At 38.4% G+C, this 16145-nt stretch overlaps 1 protein-coding gene and 1 long non-coding RNA gene across 4 annotated transcripts; one reads left to right on the forward strand and one right to left on the reverse strand.

The window, feature by feature from the left end:
- Positions 1-1088: 1088 nt before the first annotated feature.
- On the forward strand, positions 1089-7738 carry LOC107817101 (very-long-chain aldehyde decarbonylase CER1-like). 3 transcript variants are annotated; one of them, XM_016642875.2, is made up of 10 exons: positions 1089-1284; positions 2069-2295; positions 3242-3474; positions 3920-4139; positions 5633-6008; positions 6089-6196; positions 6447-6650; positions 6724-6822; positions 7047-7220; positions 7319-7738. In XM_016642875.2, the coding sequence occupies exons 1-10, from the start codon at positions 1225-1227 to the stop codon at positions 7487-7489; spliced, it is 1872 nt and encodes a 623-aa protein (XP_016498361.1). In that variant the 5' UTR covers positions 1089-1224; the 3' UTR covers positions 7490-7738. The 3 variants fall into 3 exon arrangements, with proteins under 3 accessions (XP_016498361.1, XP_016498363.1, XP_016498362.1); XM_016642877.2 differs by having other exon boundaries at positions 7047-7205; XM_016642876.2 differs by having other exon boundaries at positions 6450-6650.
- Positions 7739-8181: 443 nt separating this feature from the next.
- On the reverse strand, positions 8182-11981 carry LOC107817102 (uncharacterized). Its single transcript, XR_001655116.2, has 2 exons — positions 10772-11981; positions 8182-8677 (listed from the first exon to the last, which is right to left on the reverse strand). It is a non-coding gene; the product is annotated as an uncharacterized LOC107817102 (long non-coding RNA).
- Positions 11982-16145: the final 4164 nt, after the last annotated feature.

Genomic DNA, 16145 nt, shown 5'->3' on the forward strand with positions numbered 1-16145 from the left:
CACAAAAACACACTAGATGGACTCAAAGTTGCGTATCCATTGGTCTCCCGGTCCTGAAAAAGCAAAAGGTTATGACTCAATTAACAATGACCAAGGGCTATAATTCCGACTTTCGTTAACAAGACAATTGAACAAAAACATTTGGTTAGAAAGGATATTTTGTTGAGATAGGTGAACTGCTGTGGTCAGACCAATGGTACATCATGCTTCAAAGTGAAATGCAAAAAGAGATACGTCCATCAGGATTGAGTTACAGGTAATTTGAAAGGACATTCGACACACTTTTAATACGTACTTCCAACTTTCTACGCAAACACACCATTAATGTAGCATAATCTATTGCTAGGTGGAGTTATAGTTGCTTATCCCCTGGTCACACCAACCCAAAGAAAGAAGGTTAAGCTTCATTTAAGCATGACAAGGGCTACAATATCTTGACTTTCATTAAAAAAATAAAACATGAATCAAGCTTGTACATAATTAGACAGGATATTTTGTTCCTGCATACTAAATTATCACATGGTGATTAGGATTGACTTTGAGAAAGTTCAAAAGAATATTATTCATTGGCAGAAGCTATAGGTTGAAAATGCAAACACACAATGTAGCATAAGCTATAGCTAGGTGGGCCCGTTGTTGGAAAAATAACACAGAAATAATATTCACCGTCTATGACAACAATATTAATGGAGCACTAAGACATGGTAATCAACAAGAATAGAAAGATAACAAAGGATAAAAAGATGACAAACCAAAAAGAACAAATTAACTACTATAGTAAGGAACATTACACTTGCTAGTCCCGAGTAAAATTCAAGAGACTACAGACTCAAATAAAAGAACCCGCTTTACTTACGAATTATTTTCTTACCGTGCTTGTGATACTTCTCACTGCTTTTGCTCTATCTCGGCGTGTCTTCAACTAAGGTCTGAGGAGAATCTACTTACATTACAGCTGAGCAGAGTCGTGGGCTCAAAGAATACTACCTTCCATCACATATACCAAACTTGGTCATCATGAACCTCCGCCAACCAAGTTAATTGGCACAGGCCAATTAACGAGTCACAGTTGCTAATTAATGAAACGGTATAGATTGTGGTTACCTATATAGTAGCGAATTTTATATAAAGCCGTGGAAGCAGAGGCTTTTAGAGAACAACGAATGGGGCAAAGCTACAACTAAGTACCTAGTTTCTCAAGATTTGTGGTGAAGGAACAAAACAATGGCTACTAAACCTGGCATTCTCACAGAGTGGCCATGGGCACGCCTTGGGAACTTCAAGGTACTCTTTCTTGAATTCCCAACTATTTTTTCTCCTTTCTTTTGCTGTCAAAACATGTTATGTTTAAAGTATATTCAAAAGCGCGTATTTAAAATGAGGTGTCTTTTAGAAGTAATGTCAGTATTGAGTTACATGCATCGCTTTCTTTTCTTTTTCTTTTTTTTGCTGTTGGAAAACATATTCCTCGATTGATGCATCAGTACTATGATCTTGCACTGAGTTATTTCCGGTCCCACATAAAAGTGAACAAGAAGATTGTGCGTGTTCACTTTGTTTTGCCTATTGTTTCCCTATTTCTTTGGGGGGAAAAGTACTATATTATCATGGGAGGATGATATATGGTTGTCCAGAAGAGAAAGGAAGAAAAGGACTTCCGTTTAGTGCTTCAATTCTAATATAGTAGTAATTAAATTTGACAGATTTAAGGAAAAAATTCTTTCTTATTAATATAAGTATCTGGTGTTTTCAAAACCTGTATATTTGCTGGCTGTTTTGATAAAATTCTTATAGTACTCGTAAGATATTACCTTTTCTAGCTTCTACTTTTTAAGGTAAAAAGTAACAACCTAATTAGCTCCATGCAAAACTTTAATGTTTTCAGATTATGGTTACGTTTATGTAGTATTGGCATTGACAAGCTTAATGCATTCAACTTTTGTATTCTTTTCTTCCTTCTATTTCTTTTTCGATACGATTTTGTGCTAAATATATCATGAAGTTATTATAGCTAGAATTTTGCTAAACTCTTTACTTTTTCTTTTTGAAATAATTTGTTGGGATGAAGTACTTGCTTTTGGCACCATTTGTGGGTCATAGCATATACTCTTTCATCATGAGCAAAGATGAAAGCCAAAGGGACATCTCATACATATTCATACTTCCATATCTACTCTCGAGAATGATTCACAATCAGATATGGACATCTCTATCTCGCTACAGGACTGCTAAGGGTAATAATCGAATTCTAGACAAGAGCATTGAATTTGATCAAGTTGATCGAGAAACCAACTGGTATGTACTTCCCACCCTCAAGCCTTCATTCTTTCACCCACTCCACAGTAGTAGTAAGTGAAATATATATACTATCATACATGTCCCTGTCCCCCGCTGGCTGGCGCCCACACTTCCTTCCCAAAAGAAAGTAAAAGAAGAGAAAAGTTATTTCAATGAGCTGCCCCTTCTTCTTTAAGAAAGGTTTGATTTTGGAGCGCATACTTAAACCACTATAAACTCGGAGCAAATTCAACATCGGCCAATCAATCCATAGACCCTTATGACACGTTTTAAGGTCATTTGGGCCTAGATTCAAAGCGGACAGTATCCATTAGTAGGCTAGACTGCTACAAATGTTATCAAAACCACTCAACCTACAACTTTTGGTGATGGTGGGACAAATCTTAGTGCGCAGTTGAGTTTATGCAAAACCCACAACATTGGGAGTTGTGGTGGCGCAGAACTCCAACTGAGCTTAGGTGAATCCCACATCTTCGAAATGATGGCGGGGTAAACATCAACACCGTTGAATCCCTAAGAGGGATTGTGTATGTTACAATTTAGACAAATCTCACATCGGCAAAACGCATACGAGATGTTGGGTATATAAGCAAGCAAGTCTTAGACCCTAGTGACGTCTTTTAAGACCAATCGGACCAAAGCCCAAAGCTGAGAATATCACTGGTGGCCAAAGCTGCTACAACTAAGGCCATTTTGAGCTCTAAAATTTATGATGCAACATTTAGGTTTTGTCCAGCCGAGTATGTTATTGGAAAGTTTCAGTCAGAAGATAAGCTATACCTTACAAGAGTCAGAATCATGTACTAGGTTGCACATGTCTAAACCATGCTTTGGACAGTACTAATTAGATTTTGATAGTGTCCAAAAGGAATCCACCAAGCGAAAAGAATATGCAAATAAAGTACATGGCATGATTTGTTTAAGGTTGAAGTGTTTTCTGTAGGGATGATCAGATCATACTTAATGGGGTGGTATTCTACATTGCGTACCTGAAGTTCCAACAGACACATCACTTGCCTTTGTGGAGAACTGATGGGATCATAATAACTGCCTTGATGCATATCGGTCCAGTGGAGTTTCTCTATTACTGGCTTCACAGAGCTTTTCACCACCATTTTCTCTACTCTCGTTATCATTCCCATCATCACTCCTCCATTGTTACTGAGCCCATCACCTGTAAGTCGTCTTCAGAAATGTTCTGTATCATTTGTTTTATTTGATGTAGTTTTCAGAGGTAGAACGATCAGTCTTGGAGAAAATACATCAGATATTTAAACGAGGAGCTTATGTTCTGTACACTGATAATGTAAATATTTTTATAGCTATCAGGTTAAGTTGACCTACAACAATAGGCAGCTCTCCATATTAAGCCTGACATAGTAACCTACAAAATAATATCTGCACACATAATGTGGAAAAATCTTTATGCTGTCAGTAAATATGATTTAAATTCTTAAGCAAATAACTATCTCAAGTAAAATGAGATGAATGAGAATGTAAGTACTTTGTAGAATGGTTTTCTGCATGTTAAAGACCTTCCCGCTAGCCTCAGTTTAATTTCAATGACAATCAATTACCTATATGCAAAGACTTACAAAGCAAAGTTCTTTTATTTTGGCAGCTGTCATTCATCCGTTTGCTGAGATCGTAGCATATTTGACGCTCTTTCTTATACCAATGACCACAACACTTTTCACTGGAACTGCTTCTATAGCTTCACTTGGTGCTTACACCACCTATATTGATTTCATGAACTACATGGGGCATTGCAACTTTGAGCTCATTCCTAAGTGGATGTTCTCTATGTTTCCCCCTCTCAAGTACTTGATGTATACGCCCACGTGAGTCTGTTTCCCTATATTTCAATTTTTATATTTACAGCATCAACAATGCTTTAGTTTTGGTTTTGCCTCGCCAAGACTTAACTAATCATGTGTTTTTCCATTCTGCAGTTTCTTTTTGTAATTTTATTTTAATTAAGTCGCCTTTGGGGCTGGGGGTTGGTATAGATGCCTACCATGTAAATAAACATCCCAAAAGGTCAAAATATGAATGAGGGGTAATAAAACTGAACGTCCTCAAAAAATAAAAGAGAGTTACTCCCAATTATTTACAATATGATTGCAGAAATTGATGTTGTGTTGTGTGATATGCAGTGGAGTTACATGCAGGTCGAGATCACTTCTCTGTGTAACACGGATAAACATATAACAAAAATTAGCGTCACAATTAGCCTATCCATTAGCATCATACACAAAAGTACTTTTGGTTTCATATTCAACTTTCATTTACAATAGCTATCTCTAGAAGTGATTTGAAATCTATGTTGCACGGACTCTCCAAAATAGCTGCCGCACCCGTATTGGATCCTCCAAAAAATACACTATTTTTGGAGGATCCGACATGCACCCATCGATATTTTCGGCGAGTCTGAACAGCATAGTTTGAAATATCATAGGAAATTAATTGGGTGATGAAATAGTATTCGAGACTATTGCAAGTAAAAAGGAAATTTACTAGAAACCTATAAGGATTAACTTCACGTACTTTATCCATGATAATGGTAAAGTTAGAAATTTATTTTTTATCACTAAAGTAATTGAAACTTTACCCACTATAACACTGAAGCTATAAGTCACATAACTTTTTTCTCACATTAACGTAATTGAAATTTACCCACTATACTAGTAAAGTTACTAAACTTTACCACTATAATCGCAAAACCTACCTATTAAGATGATTTTACTGTTAAAATGGTAAGTTCATTGACCACAAAATGTTGTTTGGAAGTTTGGCTTGGAGATGACTGATCATCAGAAAACACTCAAATCAAGTATGTAAACACAAAAACCTAGCTCATTTGAAGGAATAGTGCAACGTAAAAGGTTCAAATGCACAGCCCCCCCCCCCCCCCAGAATCTCCTTAGAAACAGAATCTACAACAAAGATACTCTACGCATAGTTATAACTTTTCATTTTTTTCACTTCCAGAACATTAATGTTTCTTCATATTCAGGGGACCCAAGATGTAATTCGTCATGTCCTTCTCAAAAGAAAAAAGATGTAATTCGTCATGCATATCTACAAGGTAGCAGAACAGTTTAATTAAAAGTGACAAGAGAGATACAACTTGGGTACAACCAAAGTTAAGAGGCCTCAGTGAACAGAACTTTTGTATTTGCTTCTAACTTTTGTTCACCGGGCCCCGGGGAAATAAAGGGGAAAATGTAGAAGTCTTCTTTCAAATGTATTTTTTCCTACAGACTAAACAGAATAGTATCCTTGAATTTTGTTTTACTTTTTTAACACTAATGTCAAATCTTTGATGGCACAGGTTCCACTCACTACATCACACTCAATTTAGAACAAATTATTCGCTTTTCGTGCCAATGTATGACCATCTGTATGGTACAGTGGACAAGTCGTTAGATACATTGTATGAAAAGTCACTTGAGAGGAAAGCTGAATTACCTGACGTTGTGCACCTAACACATCTAACAACCCCAGAATCTATCTACCATCTCAGACTAGGGTTTGCATCCTTGGCCTCGAGGCCTCACGCTTCCAAGTGGTATATCTTGTTAATGTGGCCTGTTACGCTATGGTCATTTTTTATTACTTGGATTTATGGTCAAACATTTGTTGTCGAGAGAAATTTATTCAGGAATATTAAACTACAAACTTGGGCTATCCTAAAGTACAGGAAACAAGTAAGAACTTATTGTTAATCATGACTAGTTATATGTTCTGGATTGCTAAAGCGACTTGCCTAATTTTTTATTTTGTTCAGTACTTTATGCAAGGGCAAAGAGATACTATTAACAATTTGATTGAGGAAGCCATCATGGAAGCTGATCAGAAAGGCATAAAAGTTTTGAGCCTTGGACTCCTAAATCAGGTAAGTAAAACTATAGAAAATCAAATAATTCTCATCCTTACTTTATATGATATATAAGAAAAATGCATGATCTCTACCTAAAATGCAATTTTCTTGAGAAAAACATTATGTTAGCTATGGTAGATATTTACTATTACAGAGAAAATAAATTAAAAAGAATTCTCCCATCACCCTATATCCAATGTTTGTTGACTGGACGAAAGAGGGTTCCAGTTGATACTTACAATTATACACAAATTCAACGTTCTAGCAGGAAGAGCAGCTGAACAATAATGGTGAACTTTACATAAGGAAAAATCCTCAGTTGAAAGTGAAGGTGGTTGATGGAAGTAGTCTAGTTGTTGCTGTGGTCCTAAACTCCATTCCTAAAGGAACTTCCCAAGTGGTCCTTAGAGGTCGTTTGTCCAAAGTTTCTTGCTCCATCGCCCTTGTATTGTGCCAAAGAGGAATTCAGGTATCTCTTACTATTAATCTCCTCGATCACCTTCGTTTCCCTTTTTCTCATTCATTGCAATATTTATATATAGGTTATCATGTTAGATGAAGAAGAGTACAAGAGACTTAAAGCAAGGCTTACCCCTGAGGCTGCAACTAATTTGGTCCAGTCAAAGACCTATTTACCAAAGGTATAAACCAAAATACATTGAAAAATACTAACCTAAATCTTGATGATTTATAACAATTCCTTTCATCTCCCCCCTCCCTCTCCTAACCTAAAGTTTTGTCATTATGTCGAGCTTCGAACAATTCCGGATTTTAGAAAGTTCAATATTAAGAATCCTCCCCCACATCTCCTGTCTCCTGTCTATAGATTTAAATGAAGGTTCTTGATTGAAGTATTATATTGCAGATATGGCTAGTAGATGATGGATTGAGCGAAGACGAACAACTGAAAGCGCCAAAAGGAACATTATATATTCCTTTTTCACAATTTCCACCAAGAAAAGTTCGCAAGAATTGCTTCTACTTCAACACACCAGCCATGCTTACTCCAAAACATCTTGAAAATGTAGACTCTTGTGAGGTTGAAAAGGATCATTTAATTTACTTAATTTCTCTATACTAATTTGATTGTGCGTGAATAACAAAAGAAATTCATAAGTGATATTGTTCTAATTCTAGAATTGGCTGCCAAGAAGAGTGATGAGTGCCTGGAGAATAGCTGGAATTTTGCATGCATTGGAAGGTTGGAATGAGCATGAATGTGGTGACATGATGCTTGATATTGAGAAAGCGTGGAAAGCTAGTCTTGATCATGGTTTTCGCCCATTAAAAATGACTTCTGCTGCTTAATCAAAGGGTTAAAATTATATTTAGACTGCTCCTATTGTTATTGTAAACCTTGTAAAATATTTCCTCCAACACTTTTGCAACAGAACTAGTTTGTTGCTCATGGTGTTGCCTTCTAGAAGTTCTTCCAAGAAAATTTACACTTTCGTCCCCTAAATAAAAAGCAAGTACAATGCTAATCTACTAGAGCCATGTAGTAGGTTAGCAAAACTCATATATATTAATATATTAAATTTTAAGGCATGTTATTCAGATTTGGCTTAAGGCCACCTATTCTATTGAGATGCCCCTAGGCCAACCCTATTTTCCCCCGGCCCATGATCCTCCACCCAACCCCCTAAAACGTTGTGACAATGGGTTACTATGAGCTACTAGGATAGTACGTTTATGTTCTTAGTACAGATTGGCACTCACAACTGGGAGACTCTCACTTATTATGATTCAACCTCATTCTTGTAATTGTACTAGATGAGTCGCAGCCCGTGCTAAGCACAAAGTATTTGACTGGTGGTCCGGAGTACAAGGTCTAATCCCAAGAAAGTTAAAAGAAAGGTTGTCAATAAGTTTGCATTCACACGAAAGAACATGAGATCTCAATGTCGGTATTGTAGTAGTTATTTCAATTATTACTTACCATCAAACCAATATTTTTATCTGTTTTTTTAAAATAATATGTGCTTTGACAGAAAATCATATGAAGTGAAGCTCTGCTAATTAAGCAACTATATTTAGTTTAGGATGGATATGTGATACAGCGCTCAATTGTTTCATCTACTATATATGCTCTTCAACGTAAATCAGAACAAGTTACAAGAAAAAGGCAAAGGAAAATCAAACAGCCCAACAGCAAAAACATAAGATTGCACAAAATATATATTGCAAAATTAGGCTGACTGATTGAAAGCTCAACTTTCTTGAATGTGGACAAAAGAGCTTGCCACTTTGCACTTGTGACTGTATAGTGAAGCAGGGGACAATTTCTATTGGCATCAAAATCATTATGATCCTGTATATGTAATATCATTGACAAAGCACAATGTGAAATTTCACCTTTTCCAGTAGGACTTCAAAAACTAATTGCTTTGATTCGACATTCAAATTATGAAAACTAATTGCTTTCGCTCCACAATACTTGAAGAGAATTGTACAAAAGGAAAATATTGGACCAAAAAAGATCATCCTTTTGTGTACCTATTGAACAGTTGACTGCAATCTGTTAACTAATGCCATTCTAAATGGAAAACCAAAAATTGCATACTCAAATGCTAAGAACGAAATTAAAATTTTAAAAAAAAAGGACAGAAACAAATAAAAGAAATCACATAGAACCACGAAGAAATTCAAGAGGCAAATCCACTTACATTAAGGAACCCAGAAATAATGAAACAGAAGTTGGAGAAAGCTTACCAGAAAGGAAAAAAGGAGCAAATCTTAGCACCAGCAAAAAGGGCAATGCCCTTAAAACCTTTGGGAATTATAAATCTTCTAAAGCCCCGACCAAACGCTACACGGAGTAACAGTTAATTCCCTAAAAAGTCAACTTTTCTGATTTTTTAAAATTATATTTTACCCCTGTCACACCTCCTTTTTCTACGGAAGGAGTGTATAAGGGAGTTTTTTCAATTAAAGTGACATCATTCGAAATGAAATTATTTTATTTAATTTAATCAGAGTCGCCACTTGGAATAATTTATTTGGTGTCCCAAGTCACCGATTTATTTTTAAAATCTCAAATCGAGGAAATTTCGACTTTATTTTAAAAGTCTGCGAACCAGAAATTCTAAGTAAGGAATTCTGTTAACCCGGAAGAAGGTGTTAGGCATTCCCGGGTTTCGTGGTTCTAGCACGGTCGCTTAAACTATTAATAATTGGCCTATTATCCGACTTACTACATGTTTTAAACCTATTGTGCATTTTTAACTTTAAACCGCTTTTAATTATTTTATGGAATTATTCTGGAACAAGTTACGATTGTCGTACACTTGTTTGTTTGATACACATCGCGAATCATGTCACGTGAACCGTACTCACGATCTACAACATGTTTAATTTATTAAAATTATTAGTTGTTGTGGCCGGGTCACATAAATGTACCCCGAATTTGAAAATTAGGTGTCACAACTACGTCACGGGAACCGTACCCGTAGCTATGATGATTTACTATTAATCGCGCCTAAAGCAAGCTACGATGTTTGAAAAGGTATTTTTCTATACTAAGTTAATATTAATGTGAGGGCCATAGGTTATGGATTTTGTTTGCGTATGGCACACCTCAATTTATTTTTAAAAGAAAAGATTTGTATTTTTCTCTAAGGCAAACTAAAGATGTTCCTACTTTAATCTAATTTAAAATTAGGTATCACAACCACGTCACGGAAACCGTACCCACAGTTGTAATAATTTTAATTGCGTGCCTAAAGCAAACTACTTTGTTCAAAGATTAATTCTTTAATGTAAAGCTTTGGTTCTGAAAAGTAGAAACCTTGTGGCGCATCCCATGAATTTTACTATTGATATAAGTTACGATCTTATCACCCAATACTCTTAACATGATCTAGAAAATAGTTTTCTGAGTGAACATGGAAATGTTGTTTCAGAACACAATTTACAACCCATCACAATAGTATAATGTGGGATTGGGACATCCGGGAGGTGCTTTATATGATAATATTGAGTATAAAGATGGAAACTGTTATGCATTGGTTGAAGCAAGAAAATGGACGAGTTAACAATTGTAAAGAAAAATGATTCACGTGCATCAATGTAAGTCAATTTCCCCCATTTGGTGAAAACATGTTTTCTTTTGCAAAAAAAAAAAAAAAAAAAAAAAAACATTATCCACATCTTAACAACATCCAAACAGTAGAAGATGCTTTTACCAAGGAAAATACTTTCTGTAATATGCGTTAAACCATGCCAAACACAACTCCTAATGCTGATAACATTAAATTTCAAAAAAAAAAAAAAAAAAACATGCCTCAAGAAAGTATGCATTTTGAGCTAAACAAGCTATCACCTTGAGTAAACCCAATATTTCACATTCTATAAAGTTTATTAGTCTAATTCAGCTGCCAACAGAAACAAATTGAGAACTACAGGCTTCATATAAGGGAAATGGCACAATAGTTTATAGCATTACCTTAGATTGCAATTAGCAGAACTGCAGAATACAATATTACTCGAGAAACATCACCAAAAATCATAGACAAATAATATGGGAAGCATATAGAGAAGAAGAAAACACTTAACTCAAGAGCAGAATGATAAAATAGGAGATGAACTTACCTATTGAAAGTGAAACACTGAAATAAGCTCAAATATGGTAGAATCAGCAAATGTAACTCCAGCAACAATTTCCACAGCGATAATTACACAATGAGATAACTGAAATGAACGAACCAAATCGAGGCAAATACAAATTCGAATGAAGCTCAAAACGATTCCAATAGCTAGTTGCGCAAGAACCAGTTCTAATTAACAAAGGCCGAGATTTAGAAGGCAATGAAACCAAATGAAGGCTTGAAAAGAGGATTGGAGCTCAGCTAGCAACAGGGGAGTAATAGCAGCAGCAAATCACGGATTCATTCGTTGATGGCTTAGTTCTCGGCAGAAGGGCGTTGTCGAATTTCGGCGAGATGGTGGTGACCGGCGTCTGTGCTTCTTGGTCTGGGCGGAGGGCTATGTAGCGTGGAGATGGGGAAAAAAATGGGGTGATTTGCGACTGATTTGATTTTTTAGATCGGGAGATCCGCCGTTTTGGTGTGATGTGAACTTGTTTGGCCGGGGAGTTTTAAGGAAAAAATAAAGTTTTGGCCCAAAACTAAGAACCCTAATTTTACACCTATAAATACCGGCGTTTGGATGCTATTTCAGACAATCTTGAACTCCCTCCTTTAACCTTAAACTTCAGCTGCATCCTTTCCCTCAAATACCACTGGTCGCAAACATTTTGAAACCCAAGCTTTCTTCAAATTTCTTTTTCGTTCCGTTCGGACTTGAGGCATAAAAGAGCAGAAATCTTTTCGTGTTTGCTCGCCGATTCGCTGAGCCGAGACCTGTGCCTTAAGTTCACTGCACCGCAAAAGTGGTAGCGGCGATAGCTCCTTCTGATTTTTGGGTCGTGGTATTTTCTGTGTTTTCAGGAATTCTCGGAGTATTGGAGACAAGTTGGGCGCGCGAGCACTGGCTAAGGAGAGCAACCTGGGCGAGTGTCAGCAAGGGTGGTAGGAAGTGGGCAGGAGCATACAACTACATCGAGCACAACAAATCAGCCACAGGTTTTGTTATCGGGAGTTGGTACCTCCTGTTTTACTTCCCTTTTGGTGTTAGCTAAATTACTGTTAATTTACTTCGCAATAGTTAAACTTTTAAACTAGGATACTAGTTACCACGTGTTTCCTTCTAGTTTGATTTGTGTACGTTGTGTACTAGCGAGTATTCTCTAGATTGTTGTAGGTGTAGTGGCTGCAGTCTGGGATGATAGAATAAGGGCATGTCCTCGGGTGGGGCGGAGTGTGGGGTGGGGTTCAGGGGGTGGGTCGGGTAGCAGGGGAGGTAGAGGGGGCAAGGGAGCCTATAAGTTGAGAATCGGGTCATGGAACATAGGTTCACTAACGAGTAAATCCATAGAGTTGGCGAAAATCCTGCAGAAGAGGAAGATTAATATAGCGTGTGTCTAGGAGACTAGGTGGGTCGGATCGAGGGCGAAAAATGTGGATGGGTATAAGTTGTGGTACTCTGGTGTCCTGAGGGGTAAGAATGGAGTGGGTATCCTGGTAGATAGCCATCTTAGGGAGTCCGTGGTGGAGGTCAGACGGGTGAATGATAGGCTAATGACTATTAAGTTGGTGGTGGGTGAGGGTACTTTAAATGTCGTTAGCGCGTACGCACCACAAGCAGGCTTGGATGAGGATATTAAAAGGCAATTTTGGGAGGGGTTGGATGAGATTGTTCGTAGTATACCGCCTTCTGAGAGGTTATTCATAGGAGGAGATTTCAATGGTCATATTGGGTTATCTGCAGGTGGGTACACTGAGGTGCATGGCGGATTTGGTTTCGGAGAGCGGAACGGAGGGGGCATTGCGCTGTTGGACTTTGCCAAGGCTTTCGATCTAGTCATTGCAAACTCGAGTTTTACGAAGCGGGATGGACATTTGGTTACTTACCAAAGTTCGGTGGCGAAGACTCAGATTGACTATCTCCTCCTCAAGAGATGCGACAGAAGGTTGTGCGAGGACTGCAAGGTTATCCCAAGTGAGACCCTCTCAACGCGGCATAGGCTTTTGGTGATGGACATTTGTATTAGGATAAGGAGGAAGAAGAAGTCAGTACGAGGACGCCCCAGGATTAGGTGGGGTGCCTTAACTAAGGATAAGGCTAAAGAGTTGGAAGGAAGGTTATCGGCAATGAGAGCTTGGAGAAGTAGTGGGGACGCAAACACAATGTGGTCGACGACGGCGGACTGTATAAGAAAGGCGGCGAGAGAGGTGTTAGGGATATCTACGGGCCACTATGGTGGACACAAAGGAGATTGGTGGTGGAATGCAGTGGTCCAAGGTAAAGTGGAAGCAAAGAAGGCGGCTTACCTAAGGTTAGTAGGGAGCACTGACGAGGAGGAGAAGAGAGAGAACAGTCAAAGGTATAAGGTAGCTAGGAAGGAGACGAAGATGGCAGTGACGGACGCTAAGACGACAGCTTTTGCTCGTCTGTATGGGGAACTAAGGAACAAAGGCGGGGAGAAGAAGTTATTCCGACTCGCTAAGGCGAGAGAGAGGACAACTCGGGATCTAGACCAAGTGAGGTGCATAAAAGATGATGACGGCAAAGTTTTGATGGGAGATGACCAGATTAAGAGGAGGTGGCAGACCTATTTTCATAAACTTCTAAGTGAAGAAGGGGATCAGGATACTATACTTGGGGAATCGAGGAATGCCGATAGTCACCATGAAGTAAGTAATTGTAGGGACATTGAGATCGATGAAGTCATGGAGGCAATGCGTAAGATGAGAAGGGGCAGAGCTACCGGGCCAGACGAAATTCCGGTTGAACTGTGGAGGTGTGTGGGTAGAGCATGCTTGGAATGGCTTACTGCATTGTTTAGTGTTATATTCAAGACTAAGAGAATGCCTGAAGAGTGGAGGTGGAGTACAATGGTCCCGCTGTATAAGAACAAAGGTGATGTCCAGAGCTGTAACAACTATAGGGGCATCAAATTATTAAGTCATACCATGAAAGTTTGGGAGAGAGTGGTAGAAATGAGAGTGCGAAGGACGGTGTCTATTTCAGACAACCAGTTCGGGTTCATGCCGGGACGATCTACCACAGAAGCTATCCACCTTATTAGGAGGATGGCGGAACAGTACAGAGATAAGAAGAAGGATCTCCACATTGTGTTTATTGATCTGGAGAAAGCGTACGATAAGGTGCCTAGGAAGGTCTTGTGGAGCTGCTTAGAGGATAAAGGGGTCCCGAGTAACTATATTAGGGTGATTAAAGACATGTATGAGGGAGCTAAGACTCGGGTTAGGTCAGTAGGAGGCAACTCTGAACAGTTTCCAGTTATTACGGGGTTGCACCAAGGGTCTGCGCTCAGCCCATTCCTATTTGCCCTGGTAATGGATGCACTGACTCATCATATTCAAGGGGAGGTTCCATGGTGCATGTTTTTTGTTGATGACATTATTCTAATTGACGAGACAAGAGGCGGCGTCAACGGGAGGCTAGAGATTTGGAGACATGCTCTTGAGTCGAAAGGTTTCAAGTTGAGTAGGACGAAGACGGAATACCTCGAGTGCAAATTTGGAGTTGAGCCGACGGAAGCGGGAGTTGAAGTGAGGCTTGACTCTCAAGTCATTCCCAAGAGAGGTAGTTTCAAGTACCTTGGATCGGTTATGCAGGGGATCGGGGAGATTGACGAGGATGTCACACACCGTATAGGGGTGGGGTGGATGAAGTGGAGGTTAGCGTCGGGAGTCTTGTGTGACAAGAAAGTGCCACCGTTACTAAAAGGTAAGTTTTATAGAGCAGTGGTTAGGCCTGCCATGTTGTATGGAACTGAATGTTGGCCGGTAAAGAACTCACACATCCAGAAGATGAAAGTAGCAGAGATGAGGATGTTGAGGTGGATGTTGCGGGCATACAAGGATGGATAAGATTAGGAATGAAGATATTCGAGAGAAGGTGGGTGTGGCCCCCATGGAGGACAAGATGCGGGAAGTAAGACTCAGATGGTTCGGGCACATTCAGAGGAGGAGCACTGATGCACCGGTGAGGAGGTGTGAGCGACTGGCTGTAGTAGGCACGCGGAGAGGTAGAGGAAGACCTAAGAAGTATTGGGGAGAGGTGATCAGACAGGACATGGCGCGACTTAGGATTACTGAGGACATGGCCCTTGATAGGGAATTATGGAGGTCGAGCATTAAGGTTGTAGGTTAGGGGAGAGTGTGAATATTTCTACAGCGCAATAGAGGGAGACTATCCAGTTAGGAGTTAGACTAGGAATGTCATTGGTCGTCTATTGATGCAGGGCTTTCCCTTCTAGTTGTACTATACCAGCCATCTATTTCGTATTTCGTATTTTGTATCCTGTATTCCATATTTCGTATCTCTTATATATTGTTGTTGTTATTGTTGTTATTTTTATTACGCATTTCTATGGTACTAATATATCATCTCCTATTGCTTTTTTGAGCCGAGGGTCTCCTGGAAACAGCCTCTCTACCCTTCGGGGTAGGGGTAAGGTCTGCGTACATATTACCCTCCCCAGACCCGACTTGTCGGATTATACTGGGTCGTTGTCGTTGTTGTTGTTGGAATTTGTGGTTGAGATGTTTCAGAGTATTTGTGTGGTTATAAAAGTTTGTTATTAAGGGTAAAATTGTAAGTTTAAGCTAAATTGTTATCAAATTTAGAAATGGTGTAAAACAGGTCGCGTAGGGAGATTGGGTTTTGGGGCTGATTGTGAGGAGTTGTATATTGTATTTGGGCTAGCTAGACTTTGGCCCAATATACTAATAGCCGTTTGGTCAAGCTTATTTTTGGCCAAAAATGTTTTTTTCTCCAAAAACACTTTTGGCCTCAATTTGAGGTGTTTGGCCAAGCTTCTGGAAGGAAAAAGTGCTTTTGAGGAGAAGAAGAAGCAGTTTTGGAAAAACAGAAAAAAGTAGCTTCTCTTCAAAAGCACTTTTTTGAGAAGCACTTTTGAAAAAAAATACACTTAGAAGCAGTTTTTTAAAGCTTGGTCAAACATTAATTGCTGCTTAGAAGTGTTTTTCAAACTAATTAGCCAAACACAAACTGATTCTCACCAAAAGTACTTTTGAGAAAAGCACTTTTAAAAAAAACATTTCTCAAAATAAGTTAATTTTCGCAGCTTGGCCAAACGGGCTATAAGACTAGATTAAATTCTTTGCCTATTTTCCTTTCTCTTTGTTTTCTTTTTCTTTTCTTTAATTAAAAATCCTAATTAAATTAATTAAAATTCTAAATCATTCTATTTTGTAGAAATTAAAATTCTTTATTTATTTTTTGACATTAAAACGACTAATTAACTTAAAACTAAAGAGAAATGCTAATTTTAAAGGCTAAAATCTAAATATGTAAAAAATGACCATTTTGTGACTTTTGCTTAAAAAAATTAATTCTCATATGAAAATTGAAC

The sequence above is a fragment of the Nicotiana tabacum genome, chromosome 7 (genome assembly GCF_000715075.1).
Source record: "Nicotiana tabacum cultivar K326 chromosome 7, ASM71507v2, whole genome shotgun sequence".
Taxonomy (NCBI): domain Eukaryota; kingdom Viridiplantae; phylum Streptophyta; class Magnoliopsida; order Solanales; family Solanaceae; genus Nicotiana; species Nicotiana tabacum.

What these genes read in the sequence shown, in the direction of transcription:
- LOC107817101 (XM_016642875.2), top strand. Translation starts at nt 1,225, where the DNA reads ATGGCTACTAAACCTGGCATTCTCACAGAGTGGCCATGGGCACGCCTT. An exon ending in GCCTTGGACTCCTAAATCAG is followed by an intron (nt 6,197 to 6,446) that starts GTAAGTAAAACT and finishes TCAACGTTCTAG; the next exon opens with CAGGAAGAGCAGCTGAACAA. An exon ending in CAAAGACCTATTTACCAAAG is followed by an intron (nt 6,823 to 7,046) that starts GTATAAACCAAA and finishes ATTATATTGCAG; the next exon opens with ATATGGCTAGTAGATGATGG.